This window comes from Canis lupus, chromosome 35, assembly GCF_011100685.1.
Source record: "Canis lupus familiaris isolate Mischka breed German Shepherd chromosome 35, alternate assembly UU_Cfam_GSD_1.0, whole genome shotgun sequence".
NCBI lineage: Eukaryota > Metazoa > Chordata > Mammalia > Carnivora > Canidae > Canis > Canis lupus.
In genome coordinates this window covers 12161333-12182879 of record NC_049256.1, presented here as the reverse complement: position 1 = coordinate 12182879, position 21547 = coordinate 12161333, and the positions used below count along the sequence as shown (strand labels likewise).

The 21547-nt window shown below is 44.9% G+C and overlaps 1 protein-coding gene across 2 annotated transcripts in view; it reads left to right on the top strand.

Annotated features, from left to right (window-relative positions):
* The window catches only part of NEDD9 (neural precursor cell expressed, developmentally down-regulated 9), a 185987-nt gene that overhangs the window by 158223 nt on the left and 6217 nt on the right, over positions 1-21547 (top strand). For both annotated transcript variants that reach the window (XM_038584173.1, XM_038584172.1), the window contains 3 exons: positions 18258-18359; positions 18859-18960; positions 19891-21132. In XM_038584173.1, the coding sequence (XP_038440101.1) occupies positions 18258-18359; positions 18859-18960; positions 19891-21132 (1446 nt within the window). The remainder of the gene's footprint in view (positions 1-18257; positions 18360-18858; positions 18961-19890; positions 21133-21547) is intronic.

The window sequence follows — 21547 nt, the reverse complement described above, 5'->3', positions numbered from 1 at the left end:
CCAGGCAGGCAGGCAACCCTTTATTTAGTATATTTTTGATGCTTGTGATACAGGGATGAACTAGAGTGAACAAGGATGAACCTTCATGATGCTTCATTGTAGTGGGGAGAGAAGCAGATGCTGTAATGTCAGGTGGAACTGCACACTGGAGAGAAAATAATGTTAGTGAACTACTGGGGTGATAGCCAACACCAGGATCCTGCTTATGTGAGCATTACAAGGGAGGGCTTTCCTCTTTCGTTTACCGGCAAATTCCAAGGCTCTACAATGGGTCCTTTGAGGCTTGAGATTAAGAATGGACTGAATTTTCCCACATATGTGAGTGAAACCATATGATGATTGTCCTTCTCTGACTGACTTATTTCACTCAGCATAATACCCTTCACTTCCATCCATGTCAAAGAAATGGTGGATATTCGTCTTTTCTGATGGCTGAGTAATATTCCATTGTATACATAGGCCACATCTTCTTTATCCATTCGTCTGTTGAAGGACATCGTGGCTCCTTCCACAGTTTGGCTATTGTGGACATTGCTGCTATGAGCATTAGGGTGCAGGTGAGGTGGGTGGGGGGATGGGGCAGCTGGGTGATGGGCACTGAGGAGGGCACTTGATGGGATGAGCACTGGGTGTTATACTATATGTTGGCAAATTGAATTTAAATAAATAAAGAAAAAGAATGGACTGATTTAATGGAATAAGAAATAAGGGAAGACGCAGTTAGATAAAAGATGGAGCTTGCTGGCTCTGAGAACACTACATAGGCATGTGCCCTGGCTCAAGAAAATCTAATACAACTGCTGAATTTACAAACCCAAGTCAATTATGCAATAATCTATTCTCATGATAATGGAACTAACTCTCCGTTGGACCAAAAAAGGGGGGAAGGGGGGGAATCACTGATGGATTCCTTAAATAACAAAACCATGAGTGTATTTTCGAATCACCTTTTATACAAAGGTACGAATTACAAAATACTGCTCAAGAGCACCTGTGTTGCATAAGCCAAGGGCATGCCTACGAGGAGAATTCCTCAAGAAGTGGCGACTTGTTTTGCCCTGGACGGTGATCACTGTCTGGAGGCAAAGTGACTCCACCATGACCTTTCAAAGGCCTTCTTACCCCAGGGATTTTAGATTCAAAGGGAAAGCCAAACCCAGCCCCTATCTCCAGAGGGGGGAAAAGAACAGTTGAAAGGTGTAACTATAAATAAATAACTTCTCTCATTCTTACTCCTGGTTGTTTGCACCTTAAAAATAGCTCTCCCTCATCTGAGCTAGTATGAGGCAGACGAGGGAACAGACCAGAACAGGAAATGCTTGGCTGAAAGGTGGTGGGGTCTAAACTTTCATCACAGTTTATTTTGGCAGGAAGGTGACATGTTTTCCTTTTTAGACTCAACCTTTTGAGTTCCAAGTCTGAAAAGTACATCAGACTTCTTCCCGTTTTATTTGCTATAACTGCACGGGAGATTTGCTCCTTGACCCTCCATCCCTTTAAAGGGGAGAGACTAAAAAAATAAAAAATAAAAATAAAATAAAATAAAAAATAAAGGGGAGAGACTTTGGCCATGCCTTCCCTTGGACTGATGTTGGGGTGCACGCTTGCAGTCAACGTTTTGTTTGTTTAATTTTAAAAGCAGTAGAACATTTTGTGTTTACCAAAAGGTAGGTGATTCCTGTAGGAGGAAGCCAACTTCCGAATCAGACCTCCGCCAACGCTTACAGGGGGGTGATTTTACCAGAACTGAGCAGATAATGCCTGCAGTGCCAAGTGTTGAGCTTTTGGGGTTCAAGGTGGTAACACTGGCAGCAAGGATGGGAAGGGCAGGAGGGAATGGTCCTGGCTCCCCCATGCCAAACACCAAGTGTTCTGCAGGATATCCTGACCTCACCTTGAAAGTCATCTGAGTGCCTGTGGTTGCCTAGGCTGTCTGCCTCCATCGTGTCCACTGGGCCTCTGCTGGAACCTCCAGGGGTGTGAGGAAGAAGACCCCTTCCTCCCTTTCCTCATCTTCTTTTCTCTCTCCCTTCCTCTCTCTCTCTCTTGCTTGCTCTCACTCTTGCTCTTTCTCTTTCCTCTTTTCTTTCCCTTTTCCCTTCCTTCCTTCTTTCCTTCTCTCCGTCCTTCTTAGTGGAGATGGCTTGGCTGCAAAAAGGTAATTTTAACCTTCTAGATAATAGTTGCTTTAAAAACTATTGTCAACATCTTCCTCTCTGTAGGGACCTTCTCAGTGGGTGAGAATCACACTAATGACTTAATAAGCCCACGCCCCAAGAGTTAATCTCAGTACAAGAATCAATCAGGCAGGCTTTTAGGGTTTTGCTTTTGTTTTTGTTTGGGCTTTGGGCTTTGGGCTTTTTTTTTTTGAGTTCTTATTGTAGCTGACTTAGTGAATAGCCGTCTACCCATTTTTCTCTTTACTCTCTCATCTGTAAAATGGTGGTGAGCCCACAACTAGACATATCTGGAAGTTTAAGCTACGGTCTGGAAAAGCACTTAAAGAAGAAAAAGAGGAGGAAGTGGATCTTATTCTAAACCATGCAAGTGTGGTTCAGAACTTTAAGAGAACATAAGAATCCTCTGGAGGTGAGCCGAAATGCAGATTTCCAGGCCTTCCCCACCAGAGATTCTAATCCTGGGACTTGGGAATCTGCCCTGGGGTGAGCTCATTGGCTAGTCCTGGGGGAGGTGATCCAGGACTGCATTTTGAGAAACACTGTGAAGTGACCATTATGGGGGGTTGGATATGTTCCAATCTGATTGTGATCTGGGACTTTCCATAGTTAAAGATTCCCTTGATGTTGCTACAGAGTGTGGGCTTCAGGAGTTTTATCCACCACAGTTTTTTCCACGAATGAATCATTTAAGAGAAAAAAAATTCTCCCTTCTATCACTTCAATTTTGCTCTTTGGGAAACTTCAGCCTCTACCCACCTAACACGCCTCTACCCATCCTGACCACATTAAGTGACACGCATCACTTAATACATCAGCAGTTAGAAAAAGAAAGATGATCATATGATCCCCACCCTTTTATAAAACAAGACAGTATGAGTTTTGTGCAAAGAGCATGGACTTTGGGGTTAGGCGGACCCCTGGCTCTCTTCCTTCATAGCTGTCAACCCCTTGGCAAGCTGCTCAACTTCCCTAAGCTATGGTTTCTCCATCTGTAAAATGGGAGCAATCACAACTACCTCTTAGAGTTCTTGTGAGAATGAAATAGAACAACCTACAGAAAAGGACCCAGCCCAGGGCTTAGCATGGCAGGGGCCTAAAAAAAAAAATTAGTTCCTCTCCCTTATTTGTCTTTCCTTTCTCAGAGTTTGTTTTGAATGCCTCAGCCCTGTTTGTGTTTCTGATTGTACACCAAACATGCAAATACTTTACTGCCAACACCTAAGCTGTTCCCTTTGAGCCTGTAGTGCTCTCTCTCTCTCTGGTTCTACAAGAATTTTGCACAGAGTGGAAAAGAACTCTTAAAGTTATCTGGAAACCATATACACTGACACCTTTCTTAATTTCATTGGTCTTTTGCACTCTGGGTTTTGTGTGCAGTGCCGTTTTATCCATTAGGCATTATGGGCAGAATGCCCAGGGCCTGCAAGAATGTTTAAGAGCTCCCCCCCAATTTTTTTTAACTCCAAAGCATGAAACACAAAAACTGCAAAATATAAATTAATAAGCATCGAGACAAATGTGTAGGAAACAACATAAGGTCAACCTCATTAATTGTTACATGGAGGGCTCAGAGCTATTTCATTACATTTGAAAACAATTTGTAAGTTAGATTCTTCTCACTTTGCAAAGATTTCTAAATATGCCCTGTGGTTGCCAAGAACTCACAGGCAATCTTAAATTAAAAGAGCTACTCAGAATCCAATAATTTGAAGAGCTAAATTATGTATATTTTTTAATGTTCTCAGTTTTTTTTAAAAGAGAAAATTCTGGGGATCCTTGGGTGGCTCAGCGGTTTAGCGCTTGCCTTTGGCTCAGGGCATGATCCTGGAGTCCTGGGATCGAGTCTCACATCGGGCTCCCTGCATGGAGCCTGCTTCTCCCTCTGCCTGTGTCTCTGCCTCATGAATGAATAAATAAATAAAATATTTTAAAAAAGGAGAGAAAATTCTACTTCCTAAGGGACTGTGGTTGGGAGTGGAGCCCCCCAAACATCCAAAAGTCTAAGATTCACAGAGGTCTAAAATAGCCTCATTTTTCTGCTTCGGAGATTAGTAAAACTGCCACCTGAGTTCATCCATTCTGTGCCTTGATCTGCAGAGAGACTGATCTGTTTTTCTCTGATTATTTTTCTGACATGTCACTTTTATTTGACTGATGTAAGTAGGTTCATTTTGCATTCTTCTAAAGATCGGTTTTGAGCTAAATTATAAGTCCCATTAAGGCGGGCAGGGGCCAGAGCTGTCATCGACATATGGCATTTAACGTATGGCATTTACTGCTATAGGCCAAGCTCACAGCAAAGTGTCAGACACGGAGGACCGCCAATGAAGGAACGAGAAAGCCAGAAGCAAGAAATGAAGCATCTAATTTGAGTTGACCTTTAAGTAAACTGAAAAGTGGTTCTGATCTTATCACCCATCAGACTATCACACATTGTTCACATCTTATTGCCCAGCTCATTACAGTTATGATGTATGTCAGATTCTATAGGGTTGTTTCCCCTAAGAAGGGTGTTGGGGAATGCCAACATCTCTTCTCTGTAATCATAACCATCTATACACAACTGAGCATTCAAAGTATGACTGATGTAAAGTTCAGCATGTCTGAGGGGCTAACATTTCATTCATTCATTCATTCATTCATTCATTCACTTATTTAGTTTTTTAAAAGAATTATTTATTCAAGAGAGTAAGCACGAGGAGGGAGAGGGGAAAGGGGGAGAGAGAGAATCCCAAGCAGACTCCCTACTGAGCACAGAGCCTGATGTGGGGCTCGATCATGGGACCCTGAGATCATGACCTGAGCCAAAATGAAGATTCAGATGCTGGGGGTGCCTGAGTGGCTCAGTCGGCCAGGTGCCTGCCTTCGGTTCGGGTCATGATCCCAGGGTCATGGGATAGAGCCCTGCTTTGGGCTCTCTGCCCAGCGGGGAGCCTGCTTCTTCCTTTCCCTCTGCCTCTTGCTCCCCCTGCTTGTGCGTGCATTCTTTCTGTCAAGTAAGTAAAAAACTTAAAAAAAAAAAAAAAAAGAGAAAGAAGAGTCAGACGCTTAGGAGCCACGCAGGCTCCCAAGAGCCTTTATATATTTTGCCCAACGTAGACAAGATTAGTTGACTCTTCCGTGGTCACCTAAAGAGGAGAATATACTATTTTTTACTGGGGATCAGAGCTTCCTTTGCATAGTCTGTTATTTACCTAGAATAATTTTTCTCCTCCATTCTATCTGTAAACTCCTATTCATACTTGAAAGCCCATTTCAATGTTCATCTCTTCTGTGAAGTTTTCTGTCTGCACCACTGCAGTTTTCCCCCTCCTCTTTGGTCACCAAATATGTCATACTCTTCACTTAATCTCAAGGGAGCTCATGGGTTCAATAAAACTTCAATGGCCTTTACAGTGTGTATGATGGGCTAGGCTGGGGCAAATACTGTGTGGGGGATGGCACTTAGAAAACTCAAGTAACATTAAAGTTTATCTAGACCCCATTACATCATCTTTAAAGACCATATGCTACCTTCCAAAATGGGACATGGCCAAATGTTGGCAGGATACGCTTATAAGCTTTTAGCCAGGTCTTCCAGGCCCGTTCTTGAAAGGTAGCATAAGAAGCAGAAATAGATTTGCTATAATATTTGTACCTTCTCAGACACTGAGTCACCACGAATTACACACACATACACACCCTCACCCAAAGCCATTGGTTAGGGAACAGAGGACTTCCCTTATTGGGATTTGAAGCATTGTGAAATCTGGTTGCCCAAAGCAACACTCAGTTACCAGCCAGCTAACTGCTATATATTAGCAGTAAGATTTGTCTACCAACAAGTAAAAATAGATTTAGAGGAAATGAAAGTGCCCGAGAAGATAAACTCTGACTTCACCCACTTTCCTTTGTTCCCTTCCTATATACACACACACAGACACCCACCCATCCCTTGAAAAATAGCAGGGAGAATCAGAGTTTGACAGGGCACAGGGTGCCTCTGGTTTCTTCACTTATAAGCTCAATAAAGTATGACCATGTTTCAGAATTGTACATCTCTCTATAAAGATAATCTGAATTGAAATGATGTTCCGCCTCAATATGTGGCTTTTGGGCTGTGTGGAGAAGTGACCTTGCATCTAAATAGCTCACCCTCAAGAGTCAAGATGAATTCTACATCCTGGGGCAGTCTGGGTGGCCCAGCGGTTTAGCGCCACCTTCAGCCCAGGGCCTGATCCTGGAGACCCGGGATCAAGTCCCACATCTGGCTCCCTGCATGGAGCCTGCTTCTCCCTCTGCCTGTGTCTCTGCCTCTCTCTCTCTCTCTGTGTCTTTCATGAATAAATAAATGAAATCTTAAAAAAAAAAAAAAAAGAATTCTACATCCTACACAGAATTTGAGGTCCTTGAGTGCTTAGGGGCAGGACTTTATGAGATCATTTTGGAAATGAGAAGTCTCCCCTCCCAGCCAAGCCACCCACGCCAGGGGAATGAGCAAAGTGTAACACCTCCCTAAAAATGTACAAAAGTCTTTTTTGTTTGGTCAATGCCAAGGCCTTCTAATTCAGTTGCAATTTGTCATAAAGCTCATAGATAGTGTGTATTTCTAAGAGTGCATTAGTAACTTCTTATGAACCCACACCAGAGCAAACAGAGGTAATCTTCCTTCCTTTTTCAATGATTTCATGCTAAGTGACTGTGCTTATCAGAGTGAATAGGTCAGATATTGTGTGTGGTGTGATGTCTGGCTGAGTGGATAATGCTCTGTTTGTGAAGGAGATAAAAAGAATACATTGATTTATTTGATTTGATGATAGAACTCAGACTTAATATTGGTGGGACACATCTTTAAAAGCAGGCTTGTTTGAGCACTTTGTGGAAAATGCAGAGCAAGATCCCATCAGAAGTGGACTTGGTACTAAATAGTGCCATACACCCAGCTGTCGAGGCATGCTTCTAGAGAGGCATGCTGTTCCTGTTTACAGAGTCGCTTAGGACAGTGTGTCTTCTCCAAAAACTTCTATGTAATTCTGGTAACATCTGAAAAATACCAAGGAATCCTCTCTTTTTAACCCGGTTCCAGAGTAGATCAGTTTTTGGAGCAAAGAATCTTCAACATGCCACAATCACATCTGATTTATTTGAGTAAATTTTATTTGGTTTTCTTAAAGCAGGGCGTGCTTAAACCAGTTATTTATCATAATAGTTATTTATTTTCAAATTTACCCACTAACTGACTGTGTAGTCCTTAGCACCCTATGAAGTTAATCATTTTTCACGATAGCTTTAGGACTAAAGTGAGGGTAACCCAAAAGCACCCTGGAGCCCTGGCTTCATGTTAGGGACCTTATAGCCATAATCTCATCTGATCTTCTCAACAGCTTCAAAGGTGTTCCTTACAACCCCCTTACTTTATGGGGGAGGGATCTGAGGTCTGAGAGATTAGTTCACTTGCTGAAGGACATGCCTCTGCTAAGAGGCAGTCTCGCTAGTTGAACCCATGCCTGTCTGACTCTGAAGCTAATGATTTTTACATCCTGGCTAATGGTTGATGTTGCCAAGTCCTTAAAGTAAGAGGGCATGGTTAGGACAATTCACTAGCAAGTCCAGCTCATCGAGTCCTGGGTGTCCAGTGTCCAGTGTCGTCTTGGCCAGGAAGAATTAAAGTCACTTCAGAAAGCTCTCACCCCAGAGCTGAAGAGTAGCCTCTACGCTGAGACACTGTGAGTTGAGCTGCAGTGGGCAGTTTCATGGCAGGCTGATCTGGAAGTCCTAAGCAGATGATTAAGGTGATGTAAAGACCGAGGTATCGCTGAGAACATTGCTATGTTGGCTTTCTCTACCATTGGAAGCACTATTTTTTCAAATGACTTCATATTGGTCCAGATGGATAACATCATTTAACCAGACGCAGTAGTCCCAGACTCCCTTATCTCCAGTTTTGTTCTCACAGTTTCAGTTATCCATGGTCAGGCAGGATCCAGAAGCAAATGATCCTCCTTCTGACATACTGTCAATGCCTAGGCCACTCACCTCCCTTCAACTCATCACACAGGCATTTTATTGTCTCACATCAATGCAAGAAAGGTACATATAGTACGGTAAGACATTTTGAGAGAGAGAGAGACACCATGTTCACATAACTTTTATCATAGTATATTGTTATAATTGTTCTATTTTATTGTTAATCTCTGTGTTGAATTGATAAATTAAACTTTATCATAGGTATGTGTGTATAGGGGAAAAACATGGTATATATAGGGCTCAGTACTAACCACAGTTTCAGGCATCCACTGGGGGTCTTGGAACATATCCACCATGGAGGAAGAGAGACTACTGTACGGTTAAATCTCCCAGAATGAGCTTGCCAGGGAAAGCTGCACCCCCAAAATTTAAGATGCCCAGATTTCAAGATTTGCTTCTCAAACAAGGATGTGAGTTTCTCTCTGAAACCAGGAAAGTAATAAATTTCTAGTAAATTTCTAATCTGTCTTGCGAATGTAAGCACCGGGGCATTGAGAAAAGTAGTGTGGACCGTGGGACCCAGCCAACCAGATTCTTCTTGACTTCTCTGTCATTAACCAGCTGAATAACCTCTCTGAACTTCAGTTCCCTCAACTGTGAAATGGTGAGTAGGGCTGAATTATCTCTAATGGCCTTTGTTAAATTTTTATGATCCAGATATCCTTATCTGATTCTTTCCCAGAGTCACTTGAAAAGTTTAATAAAATGGCTTGACCTCAAGATGCTTAAAAAAAAAAAAATTAAAAAAAGAAAAGACACTCAGGCATTGGTATAAATTTCAAGTTGACCCCTTCAGTTTTGGCAAATCTTCCTCTTCTTTTAGGATGCAGCCTGCCTTCCCATCTAGAAACCGCAGTCACCTTTACAAGACTGAGCTGTGGCAATAGAAGGCAAGGAGCAGAGCAACACAGGAGGGAGGGTCGGGTATGCTGAGCCAGGGGAGACTCAGAGCTCGCAGTCCCATCCCTGAGAGTGAGAGCACTTCCCAAAGAGCAGCTTATAAAGGAGAACTCTCTCCCCTGCTTTGTTACCATAAGATAAGAGAGTGTTTCATCCGAGAACTCGTTATTTTCTGTCCATTTTCCTCTGTTTGAGCCTCTTGAATATGGCAGAGACGCTTGGTGGGTCAGGTGTGTCTCGAAGCGACAACCCTGTCGCAGCACCACCTACTGCCATGTGACTGGTCTGTCCCATCAGCTGCTACGTCTTGTCTCCCAGTGAAGCCATGAGAAGAGCTGAGTGCCCTACGTCCTTGGATCCAGAAATTCTCATGCCTGGCCCCCTCCTTTCCACGATCACATCCCGTTTCAGGCAGTCTGTGGGCATCTCTCTGAAATCCATTTCAAAATCTAGACGTAATGGCTGGTGTCCTGTTGCATTTATTTGGACATCGAAAGAACCAAAACGCTTATGGTTCTCCAAGAACATTGCAGGCCATGAGATCTAAAACATGACTTCGCTGTACCCAGCTCTGTCACGGGTCCCATTCAGCTTTGTCCAGAGAAAAATCTCAACCACTGCAGGAACCCAGACGTCATTCCCTGCCATGCTCTTCCACGTTAAATGCTCGGAGCTGCTCTTTGGCGCTTGGTCGCCCCATAACTAAATATTGCTTTAGCACTTGCTGCACAAAAAGCTTCCTGAAAGCAGCAGGGGAGGCGCGCTAGAGGCTTGACAATCGGGGCACTGTTTCCATTGAGTGGCTTGCCTCCTGAATGCTGTGTCAAATGAAAGTGACCCAAGAGCCCCGCTCCACTTCTGAGCCTTCGGTGGTGACTTTTTTCCTCATTTGGAAAACAGAGACCAGCCACGATGTAGATGTGGTGAGCAAAAGGCTTATTAGTTCTAGCATAAAGATCAGACATCAGAATGTCTTTGATGGAAAGGAAATCACTGCCCAAAAACAGAGGGGGAGAAGCCTCGCTGTGCAAAAGAGGGGCTTTAGGAAGGGTAAACCATGCACTTGGCCCATTGGGGTGTATTTTTCAGGCCAGACTCAGTTTTCATTATATTGTTGCTATGCGAATAATAAATGAGCTCACTGCTACACCCAAGCTGGGCAGAGAGAATTTATAGAGGATTAATAAATCCAGTGTAGGCAACATGTGGCTTTTCCTCTGGTCTTAGAAAAGAAACTAGTAATCTTGGATTTTAAACAGACAAGTCTCTATAACTTTGCAGTTTCTGAAAACTGGATCCAAGTTCTAACGGGCAGGCGGTGATAATAGTGATGTTTCTCTTCCTAAGGGTTTTCTTTAAAGGGAGAGGGTCACACAGTTCATGGGCTTTAAGACAAAGAGGTTATTATAAGGTCTAATAAATACCATGGTGGCTCTGTGAATGCTTTTTAAGGGCATTTACGTGAAATAAGTCCTTTCCAGCAGGCAGTTTTAGAAATCTAAATACTCTTGTTAAATGCATGAAACCCAGAGATAGTATAAATAAAACAGGGGGGCTAGGGGGATTAGCAATAGACAGGAAGCCATCTGATTTTTCCACTTATGCCAAGAAAACTGCAAATGGCTGATTTGCTAATCAGTGAGGCCTACTTTTGAATTCAGACAATCTTAGGTGCTGTTAATGGCAGGGTTATAAATCTGTACTTAATTATTATGGCACAGTGGCACTTTTTAACTTCTCATCAAGTACTCATTATATTTCCTGAGCCACCTGGTTGCCCAGTTCTTGACAAGGCCCTGGGGTAGAACACCGGGAGCCGGTTCTGTGTGTTCCTGCTCCACTGGACTGATGGGTAAACTCCAGGGGTCAATTATTGAGCCATTATCTGGATATCAGAAGAAAGGATTGCGTCATTCTGGCCATTTCTGTGTTGCTTTGGAATGGAGAGACTTAGACCCCGAGAATTAAATCACAGGACACAGAAACTCCCAACAGTTCCAAAAGACTCCTTCTTGCCCTTCCAAGTCGGATTTTTTTGTTATTTTTAAAAATTCTGTTAAAATTATTTTTTAAGAATTCTAGTTTTGTGATTTTTTTGTAATTGTTGCAACAGGCATCTAGCAAATGGAGAAGTATGAGCAGTAATGATGGTACCTGAGACCGGTTAACCTGTGCTCCTCCTCATCCCATCTCTGCCCCTCTTCTGTTCCACCCAGCTTTCTGTCAGAGAGTAGGGTTTTTCTGCTTCCTTCGTACTGTTTTTGCTCTTCTTTATGGTTGCTGCTAGCATGGCAGGAGGGAAGGAGTCAAAACAGGGTGGGTGGTGGAGGAGAGAGATGAAAAGTTGCCGTAAGTGCTGAGTGGTTGAGCTGGTGTCAGATGGAAGCATGGCACAACACAGCAGGACCTGAGACCCTACTAGTTGGCTTTCACAGGATTTTTGGGGTGGGGAGGGTCTGGCTTCATGGGTGGCACAGCCTGCCCCCCTCCCGCTTCCCACAGCACCCACTGAACTGGTAGCATGCAGCTGAGAAGCTCAAGTCTTCCTGACCTCAGGCCTCCATAGCAGCGAGGCCCCACTCCCAAGCACTCAACAGCGATCTTGGCTCTGAGGAGGTGAAGTGGGTGCCCAAGGAGACTTGCTGAGACTTTGACCCGAGTGGTACCATGTGAGCAGGCGTTGTCTTGAAAGTATTTTGCTTCTAGACATTCCAATTGGGTATGTGCCCTACTTCTTGGTGAGATCCTCTTGACAAACCCAGCTTGTGATCTTCCACTGAAAAGGCCTTGTCTGAAGAGAAATCCAATAAAGTGTCCTGGGTTTGGGACATTGCCATCTTTGTTCTGGATAAATAGGTTTATTTCTATGCCTCATAGAGCACTTTTTCTCCTGGGGCTTTCCACTGGAGTGTCTTGGGCTGTTACGGTGATAACTGTGACAATGGCAATGCTGATATGACCTGAGTGAAATGGTAACCCAAGTCAATCTACTGATAGTCATCGAGAACCAGTCTCTTGTCACTTAACTGCTTTGATGTGAAATTCCCATCGCCTCATAGACCTCACTGGGAACACTGTATGCATTTGTAAAGATTAATTTCTTTCTATTCCAGTCATATCTAAATGATTACATTTTGTTTTCTCCCATGGCTTAATCACGAAACATTTTGAAAGCAAACAGCCTTGAGATCTGTGACCACTAAGACACACAGACCACGTCCTCCTCACATTAGGAAGAAAGCAAAAATTGGCTGTTGTTTGTTTTTTTCCGCTGTCTCATCTCCCACGTTGTTGGGTATCTTTGTATGGTGGACACTGTATTTTTAAATATTTGTAAGAAATAACTTAAGGCCTATTAAGATGTTCTCTACATCCAGAGAGGATTTTATTTCCTTCTGCCAGCCTCCCAGTCACACATAAATCTAATTTCAGGCTTTGAGATGTTCTTACCAACCCTGATGAGTTAAAACCTGGCTTCAGCCCGTGCAAGGGTAGCTTCCCTTCTAGTTAATTCTCACGTTCACATGCAGCTTTTGGACTACCAACCCAAAGTGGGGATGGTTATCAGGGTCCCAACCTCAGTGAGTCCTTGTGTCCCATATTCCTCCCATACCTGAAGATGCTGTAAAAAGACACAGTGTGGCCGCTCAGACATCTGTCTCCGGTCAGCAAATGCCCCCAGGACAAAAACAGCCTTTGAATGGGAGTTTACCTCTATGAATTCATCTCTACTCCCAAATTTGGACCTGATCATTCTTTACTATCTTTTAGTGCTTTCATGCAATGAAGAAGATTTTTGAGTATCTTTTGCTCATCTTTTTAAAAAGCTGTCTTCAGTAGGATGGTTGATCTGAATTACCTGGTTCAAATTTAAGTCCAAAAGTAAAAGCTGTATAACCCAGGTGACAGTCCTCATAGAAATAACCAAGGCTGCAGGGGTTTACTCTATGCTGGGCACTTTCTGTACTTGATCTCATTTAATACACCAATAGCCTGTAAGTAGTATTATTTCCATTCTTGTAATGAGGAAACAGGCTTAGAATGGACAGATGCCTTGGTTGTGTTCTCACATGTGGTAGAGTCAGCTCTCCCTGAGCCTGGCTTATTTTCTCTCATCACTCTCCTCATCAGACCTAATCCTTTCCATGAGCTAAAGACCTAGTGTGGCTATGGCCTCTACTGTACAGCTTCTCGAGACCCATGTCAGAATTCCTGTTCCTTTCTGTTGTATTTTATTTTTTAAGATTGTATTTATTTATTCATGAGAGACACACAGAGAGAGGTAGAGACACAGGCAGAGGGAGAAGCAGGCTCCCTGCAGGGAGCCTGATGTGAGACTTGATCCCAGATCCTGGGATCACGCCCTGAGCCAAAGGCAGACACTCAACCGCTGAGCCACCCAGGCATCCCTCTGTTGTATTTTCCTTCTGATATTAAGGTAAACTGCAGAGGTTGCTTTGATTTCTTCTTGCAAAACTCCCTGGTCTGTTTCTAGCTTGTGGCTGAGAACAACACAGATGTTCATGTTGCACGCAGGCTCTAGAGTGAGGAAAAGGAAACCATCTAGCAGCCTCTTTTGGCCTCCACAGGTGGTTTGCACCAAATACTGGTGCAGGTGATCATGCCTCCGTGGTTTACGACTTCTTGATTTTATCTAAAATTCACTCTGGTTTTTTGGCTTCCTCGCTTGCCTGATCTTACCACACATGGCTGATGAGAGCCAGTTCCAGCCTCTTTTCCTGTGGGTCACACTCATCCTAGAGCTGAATTCACCTGGAAACCAACCTAATCCTAGACAGCCAGATCTTGTTTCCCATCCAGTCCAGTTCCACACTATCTTGCTTAAGAAAAGCCTCGAGTTTTCCTTTAGTTCACAAATGTATTCAGTCAAGGCATTTATCCAAGCCCTACTACAGTCAAGGCACTGTGCTAGGTCCTGACGTGGATCTACAAATGAAGAAGAAATGGGCTCGGTCTCCACTGTGCCAGGAGAAGAAATGGAATGCCCTGGAACAGACCACAAGTGATAAGGACCATTAGAGATGTACAGATAACATGCTTACAGCGTTCTGAAGGGAAAGGTATTTTATCTGTTTGGGAAGGCCTCATGAGAGAGAGGCACTCAGCTTGGCCTTGAAAGTCGGATAAAATTTTAAGTATGAGGAAAGGAAGAAGAGTATCTTGGACAAAGCAGTGTGAGGAAAGGCACAGAGGAGTGGCAGGCAGGGCGCAGGTATAAAATGGTACAGTTCAGTCTTCCTAAGGAATGGGATTGGTAAAGGGCTTTCGGGGCCCTGGCCTTAGAAACTTAGAAACACATCCAGGGAGGAGGGCAGAAATAAGTAGATGAAGGCAAGACTGGCACCCTGGGGGCCACAGATAGATTTGGTTTGGTCAAGATGCTGTTTGAAATATTTGAGCCAATTCTGGAAATCAGATTTCATATTTTAAAAAAAGTCCAGATTTCTGGCTTCTCCTGAAAATTTAAGAGACTTAGCAACACAGCGTGTATTTTTTTCAGGATGACAGTTGGCTGGAGCTGAGGAGTGGCTGCTTTCTTCTAGGAGGCTATGAGTTCTGTCTCCCCAGTGCAAAATCCCAGCTCGTTTCTCCCTTGGCCTCACCTGCTCGGCCCCGCAGGCATCTTAAGCATCAGGCTCTTGCTTGGCTACAGGTGCAAGGCCTGGCCAAGGACTGGGGAGGTGGGAGTGGCACAGCCCAAGGGCCTCTCTTCCAGCTCACTGACTCACACACGTGGGTTGTCAGTGTCCCCTGGCCCTCACTGCCACCCTGAACATGGGCTCCTCTTCTTTAAAATTTCAGCATGTGGAACTCCTGGGTGGCTCAGCGGTTGAGCGCCTGCCTTCGGCTCAGGGCGTGATCCTGGAGACCCAGGATCGAGTCCCACATCAGGCTCCCTGCATGGAGCCTGCTTCTCCCTCTGCCTGTGTCTCTGCCTCTCTTTCTCTCTCTCTCTCTCTCATAAATAAATAAAATCTTTTCCAAAAAAATGAAAAAATTTCAGCATGCACAGCTCTCAAAACGATGAGACAGGGAGGTATTTAAATCATCTCGTAAAGCAGCTAGTGGTGTGAATCAAACACACCACAGTGCGTGGTGGGGCGCGCTGTGCGTGATGGCCTGCTTTTAGGCAAGCACATACTTAGAGCACTAACCTAGCCCCAGTCTCTGGACTTTGTAGATGCCAGGATGCCACCCCCCTGTGAGACTTATTAAATGGACTATTCCTTTCCTCAATTTCTACATCTGCCCTTCTCATCTCAAAGTGCCCAACTTCAGACTTTTCAGTTAGTTGGCAAGAATAGCATACTAACATCTGAGGAACAGTCAAGATTCTTCCCCGGGGGCAGAAAATCCACATTTGGAAAATGCTAATCATCTGCCAGGGTCATCAGGACAGGGGTTGCAGGAGCCCCAGGAATCCCTCTTCCTCGCCCCATTTGCATCAACTCTAAGGAATAAGAGGTCAGTTTGGTAGTTCCCAAAGTGAAGCCTTTGTAACTATAAATAAATACACAGAACACAAGGAAAGCACGAAAGAAAAACAAACGGAAGGAGAAAGGAAATGAAAAACCTGACTTCAGCTCATTGAGAAAATTAGGTTTGAAATGCCCTTTCTGTAGCGAGTCCCTCAGCGCCTTGCTGCGCAAACACCCAGGAGAACCCTTCCAAAATTCACTCCCCCTTAGCTCGGCCTTGGTGTTCCTCGTAGGCTGAGGTTCAGTATTTCTGGGACAGTAGGAAGGTTTTTGTGGACTTTGTCAAGCAGGAAGACATGACCTGCTTAGAAAGTATCCATGACCACAAAACTGGATACTTTCTAAGGTACAGAACAGTCAGCACTTTCCCCCCCAGGAGAACACACAGTTGGCATGAGAGTCACCCAAGCGACGGGTGGAGGAAAAGAATGTGCAAAGTAGAAGACTTCCCGCTCCTCGTTCCTTCAGATGTTCACAGAGTGCATCGCTCTACGCCAGGGATGCATCTGACCAGATGCAAAACGCTGGTCCCTTTTAAATGCTATTTGTGGACCAGCGTGCATTAGATGGTACCGTCGGGAATGCTGGAATCGGGGAGAGATTGTATTTTGTTGGCTTTCTCCCTCTGCGGTTTGCGCCATCTGTTTCTTTTAATGCATAAACAAGGAAAATGACTGGCTTGGAATGCAAAGTTTTTAAAAACCAGATGACCACAGGCATCCTCTAAATGAGAAAGAGAGAGCAAGTTGAGGTTCTGTGACATTTGTCAGGAAGCGAGATGTTAAATACCGGGAAGCGCGGATGCTCTCTGCCAGGGCAGATCCACCAAGGCAAGGAAAAGCTTTGCCTATGACCCTGCCTTTCTGAGGTCTTGCCATATGTTTACATTTCACCAGGGACTATTTTCAGATCCCGGCACCCCCACCTCTATCTCCCAGCCTCCCTTCCCGTGTTTAAACTAAGGATGGAAACGCTCAGCTGGCCTTCAGCATAACCAGCCTTGGTTTTCCATTAGCATTATTACTGGCTTGGCAACCTTGGACAGAATCCGCTCTTAGAAACTTTCAGACTGAACAAAAGCTGTGCTGTGTGCAGGTTCTCTTACGAAGCCAAAATAGAGAGCTATAAATAGAGGGGCTGAGGAGATAAACTCAGAAAAGATACTTTACTTCTCTCCTGGATAATAGCGAGTGGGAAAAAAAAAAATCCTATAAGGGCAGGAGGAAGACAGTGCATTTTTCTTGAGCAAAGGGCATGCTGCTTTTAAAAGGAAGATTTGCTCTGCACAATCCAGTGGCCAGTGTATAAATGGTTCTGTATGCTCCATGCCAACAATCTTTAAAGCCATAGATGCTTTAAAAAAAAAAAAAAACAAACAAACATGGCAGTGGAGAGATCTGATGGGATAGTGGCTGCGTACAAATCTTTACCTTCATTGCAAGAAGTAATCAGCTGCAAGCACCGGGGATTTCAGCATTTTAGAGCTCCCGGGGAGAGGGGGCATTGGTGCATCTGGCTGAGTTCCACCTACTTCAGCATGAGACGGACACCGAGCATTTTTCACATAGTTTTGTAGGCAGCCCGACGCCAGAATTTTCACATTAGAGAAAGGATCAAAGATGACAGTTTCTTAGGGAAGAACCAACTCTGCCTAATTTACAATGCCCCTTCTCCTAAAAAAAAATAAAAATAAATAAATAAGACTTCATGGGCAATACTAAGAGGGGCTTTGTTAGTCATTTGGAAGGGCCTGCATTAGATAGAAACAAGACCCTGGTCATTTAGAAGTCCTTGGAGGACTAAATACGTTTCCAAATGAGTTTAAGTTCAAATAATTTCTCTACCCGTACTTAGGACACAGTGAAGGATGGTAGATAGGAAAATACGAGCCTGTCGGGTGAGGTTCGTTTCATTGGCATTGGTTCTAGATGCCAGAGTTGTGATGAGTGTGTTTGACTTCCCACATCCCTTGGACATAGGTACTGTCTGGGATGTCTGCTTTCCTGGTAGAAATGAGAAAAGGGTTAGAGACCTTGAACTCTGTTCCTGGTGACTCTCAACCCAGTCTGTCATTTGTTTCAAAGGTTAGATTGAAAGCTCCTGGAGGCTTCCGAGAGCAGCACTGCTTGAGCGTTCGCTTCATATAAGTACTCTAGTGACCTATGGAATTTTAGTTATAATAATAATCATGTCACATGAAGAGGCGTCCTGGGGAAGGTATGAGAGGAATTTTAAGTAGTTCAACTCTCTATTTGCATTCTTCTCTTGACAAATAGTTTCAGAGCCTTTAAAAAAAATCGTGGGGTTTTTTTTCCCCATTAGGCTATGTTTTTGGTGCTTCTAAGGGATGATCTAGGACCTTCATAATTTAAAAATGATTCTCCCCTAAGGTACATACTTGGGATTGAGACTTTGACCAACTTTGTCATTAGGAGGAAGAGGGTTGGAGCTGTTTCAGGGATTTGTTCTTTATTGGGATTCAAGAGGGGGTTTAAAAGTGTTCTGACCTGATGTCTCCATGTCTCCTTCGTTTTCTCTTCCCTTCCTTGTTTTTCTTTCTTTCTTTTTATGGGAGATAGGTGACGGAGGAGAGTGCCTGGTTAGGAGTCTAAAAGATTCACTCAGGACTGTGGTTCAGAAGTTTACACCCTCTTTGTCTTCCTGCCCACAGGTGGTAACCCCAGTGAGGACAGGCCAGGGCTATGTGTACGAGTACCCGTCCAGACACCAAAAGGACATCTACGACATCCCTCCTTCCCACACCACTCAAGGGGTACGTACCAGGACCGTGGTCACCCGGGGAGGGGAACACTTCAGGGTGGCATCCCTCAGGGCTTCAGAGCAAAGGGATGTTCACAAATTATGCATGTTTCACATGATGCTCTATTTAGGTTATCATCCAGAAGCCATTTTCACCAAAGCTGTTCAAATTATGTTTTCGGGATTTGCCTTCTCAGGAGGCCCTAGGCTTTTATCTGACAAAGCTTTTGTTGCTTATCATTTTCCTTCGGGAAGTGTAAGATTTAAACTATAGTTCAAAGTACAGGCAGTGTAGATAATTTCACATAGGGTCACTTTTATACTCAATCTAAGTCAAAGTATATGAAATATAAAAAGAAAAATCCTATCAACCCCTTATGACATAGTGTGGCTAAAGAGCAAGGTTGTACATGTAACGTGGCAAATAAACCCATAATGAAAGGCTTAGCAGATTAAGAAATGACAAGGATACAATATTTCTATTCTGGGTAAAGCAAGTGTATTCTCTTCAGGTGTATGACATCCCTCCGTCATCTGTGAAAGTCCCTGTGTTCTCACTGCCAGTGGGAGAGATAAAACCTCAAGGCGTCTATGACATCCCTCCTACTAAAGGGGTAAGTGAATTTCCTACGAGCAGCAAAAAAAGGTGTGTGTGTGTGTGTGTGTGTTTGTTGGGATGAAACAAGAAGGTCAAACCAAAGGGGAAAAACTAGTCTTTATGAGAGAGTGAATGGGAGGAAGGAAAGGCCATAGTTAGTGATAAGTCTAAGGATTCCAGGGGTGCCTGGCTGGCTCAGTCAGTGGAGCATTTGACTCTTGATCTCAGGGTCATGAGTTTGAGCCCCACAGTGGGTACAGAGATTACTTTAAAAAAAAAAAAGGAAAGGAAAAAAAATCTCAAAGAGAAGTCTAAGGATTCCATATTTACGGGATTCCGTAAAATAATTCAGTTTGGCAAGCAATGAATATATCTCATTTTTATTAGAAGTGTTACAGCGTCCTCAGTTCGTAGACTGGGGTTGCTGCGTCTGATGCACTCTGTTACCCGCTGGGGTATTCCTGCACAGCAAGCGTAGTTATCCTTATCGTGCAGAGAAGGGAGCTGTGTGTGGAGACATTTAAGCCACTTATTCAGCATCTCATGGCCGATAGATGCAGGGAGAAACCTCAGGTCTTCTGACACCTGGTCCTGTGTGTGCACGCACAGTCTGCCTCCCCGGTTGGATCAGCCGAGGAAGGAGACCCCAGGACGTGGTCAGAAATGCGGGGCTGGGCCCCAGGGAGAGCAACTCAGCCAGGAAGGTTCCACACACAGGCAGCACTGAGGCCATGGGAAGGACGGTCCTGTCAAAGGATGAAGGAAGTGAGAACAGAACAGAGCGGAGCCTTGGGAACCACCGGCCATAAGTGAGTAGAAGGTGGAAGACAAGAGCCAGTGATTCGGACTGAGAAATCGGGCCTCGTTTTCATGTCCTTTTCAGTTTCTGCATGTTCACATGAGCCAGCTGAACAAATAATAACTCCTTTTCCTACTCCCTTTTCAGTTATATGCCATTCCACCCTCTGCTTGCCGAGATGAAGCAGGGCTTCGGGAAAAAGAGTATGATTTCCCCCCTCCAATGAGACAAGCTGGGAGGCTGGACGTCAGGCCCGAGGGCGTTTATGACATCCCCCCAACCAGCACCAAGCCCACTGGGAAGGACCTTCACATAAAATATAACTGTGATGCTCCGGGGGCCGCCGAACTGGCCACACGAAGACACCAAAGCGTCTTGCTGAACCACGCGCCCTCACAGCTGGGACAGTCACCGGGCGCCCAGAACGATGCCTACGATGTCCCCCGAGGGGTTCAGTTTCTGGAGCCGCCAGCAGAAACCAGTGAGAAAGCAAACCCTGAAGAAAGAGACGGCGTCTACGATGTCCCTCTGCACAACCCACCCGATGCCAAAGGCTCTCAGGACGTGGTGGATGGTATGAACCGGTTATCTTTCTCCAGCACGGGCAGCACCAGGAGCAACATGTCCACATCCTCCACCACCTCCAAGGAATCTTCGGTGTCAGCCTCCCCATCTCAGGACAAAAGGCTCTTACTGGACCCAGACACAGCCATTGAGAGACTTCACCGGCTGCAGCAGACCTTGGAGGTGGGCGTCTCCAGCCTCATGGCCCTGGTCACCACGGACTGGCGGTGTTACGGATACATGGACCGCCACATCAACGAGATCCGCACCTCGGTGGACAAGGTGGAGCTGTTCGTGAGGGACTACCTCCATTTCGCCAGGGGGGCCGTGGCAAATGCTTCCTGCCTCCCCGAACTCACCCTCCACAACAAAATGAAGCGGGAGCTCCAAAGAGTGGAAGACTCCCACCAGATTCTGAGCCAGACCAGCCACGACTTAAATGAATGCAGCTGGTCCCTGAATATTCTGGCTGTCAACAAGCCCCAGAACAAGTGTGATGACCTGGACCGGTTTGTGATGGTGGCAAAGACAGTGCCCGATGACGCCAAGCAGCTCACCACGACCATCAATACCAACGCCGAGGCCCTCTTTAGACCAGGCCCTGGCAGCTCGCATGTGAAGAGTGGGTCTGAGAACATCATGAACTCCACGGAGTACCCACACGCTGCATCCCAGATGCCTCTGCTGCATCCTGGGGACCACAAGGCTCAAGGCCTCAACAAGCCCCTGCCCCCAAGCCTGGGTAAGGACCAGCCTCCTGACTGCAGCAGCAGCGATGGCTCTGAAAGGAGCTGGATGGATGATTATGACTACGTCCACCTACAGGTAAGGAAACCAGGCCTCATAAAGCGCCTATTTTCGCATTCAAGGAGCCTGAGGCTGATGGGTGTTCGGCTATTAGGCTGACCTGCCAGAGGCAAGAACATGATTAACAGTTCCCAAGCGGGATTAGTAGTTCATGTATGGAGGCGACATTGTACGGTAGGAAGGGTGCGGAGTCCTCAGTTCCAGACCTTTCCCTGACACTAACTGTGTGTTATTGAACCTCCCTGGGCTGTTATTATTTCTTCATTTGCAAAGTGAATGAAGCACAGGGTTGGAGTGACCCATTGGTATGCCCCAGGCAAGCAGGAGGAAGACTCCCCAAATAGGAAAGTAGGCCCTCAGATAAACACGGCAGCTCCACCTCTATTTGCATTTTATGGTAATAGAGTTCTGCATGGTATTTTATTTGAAAAGG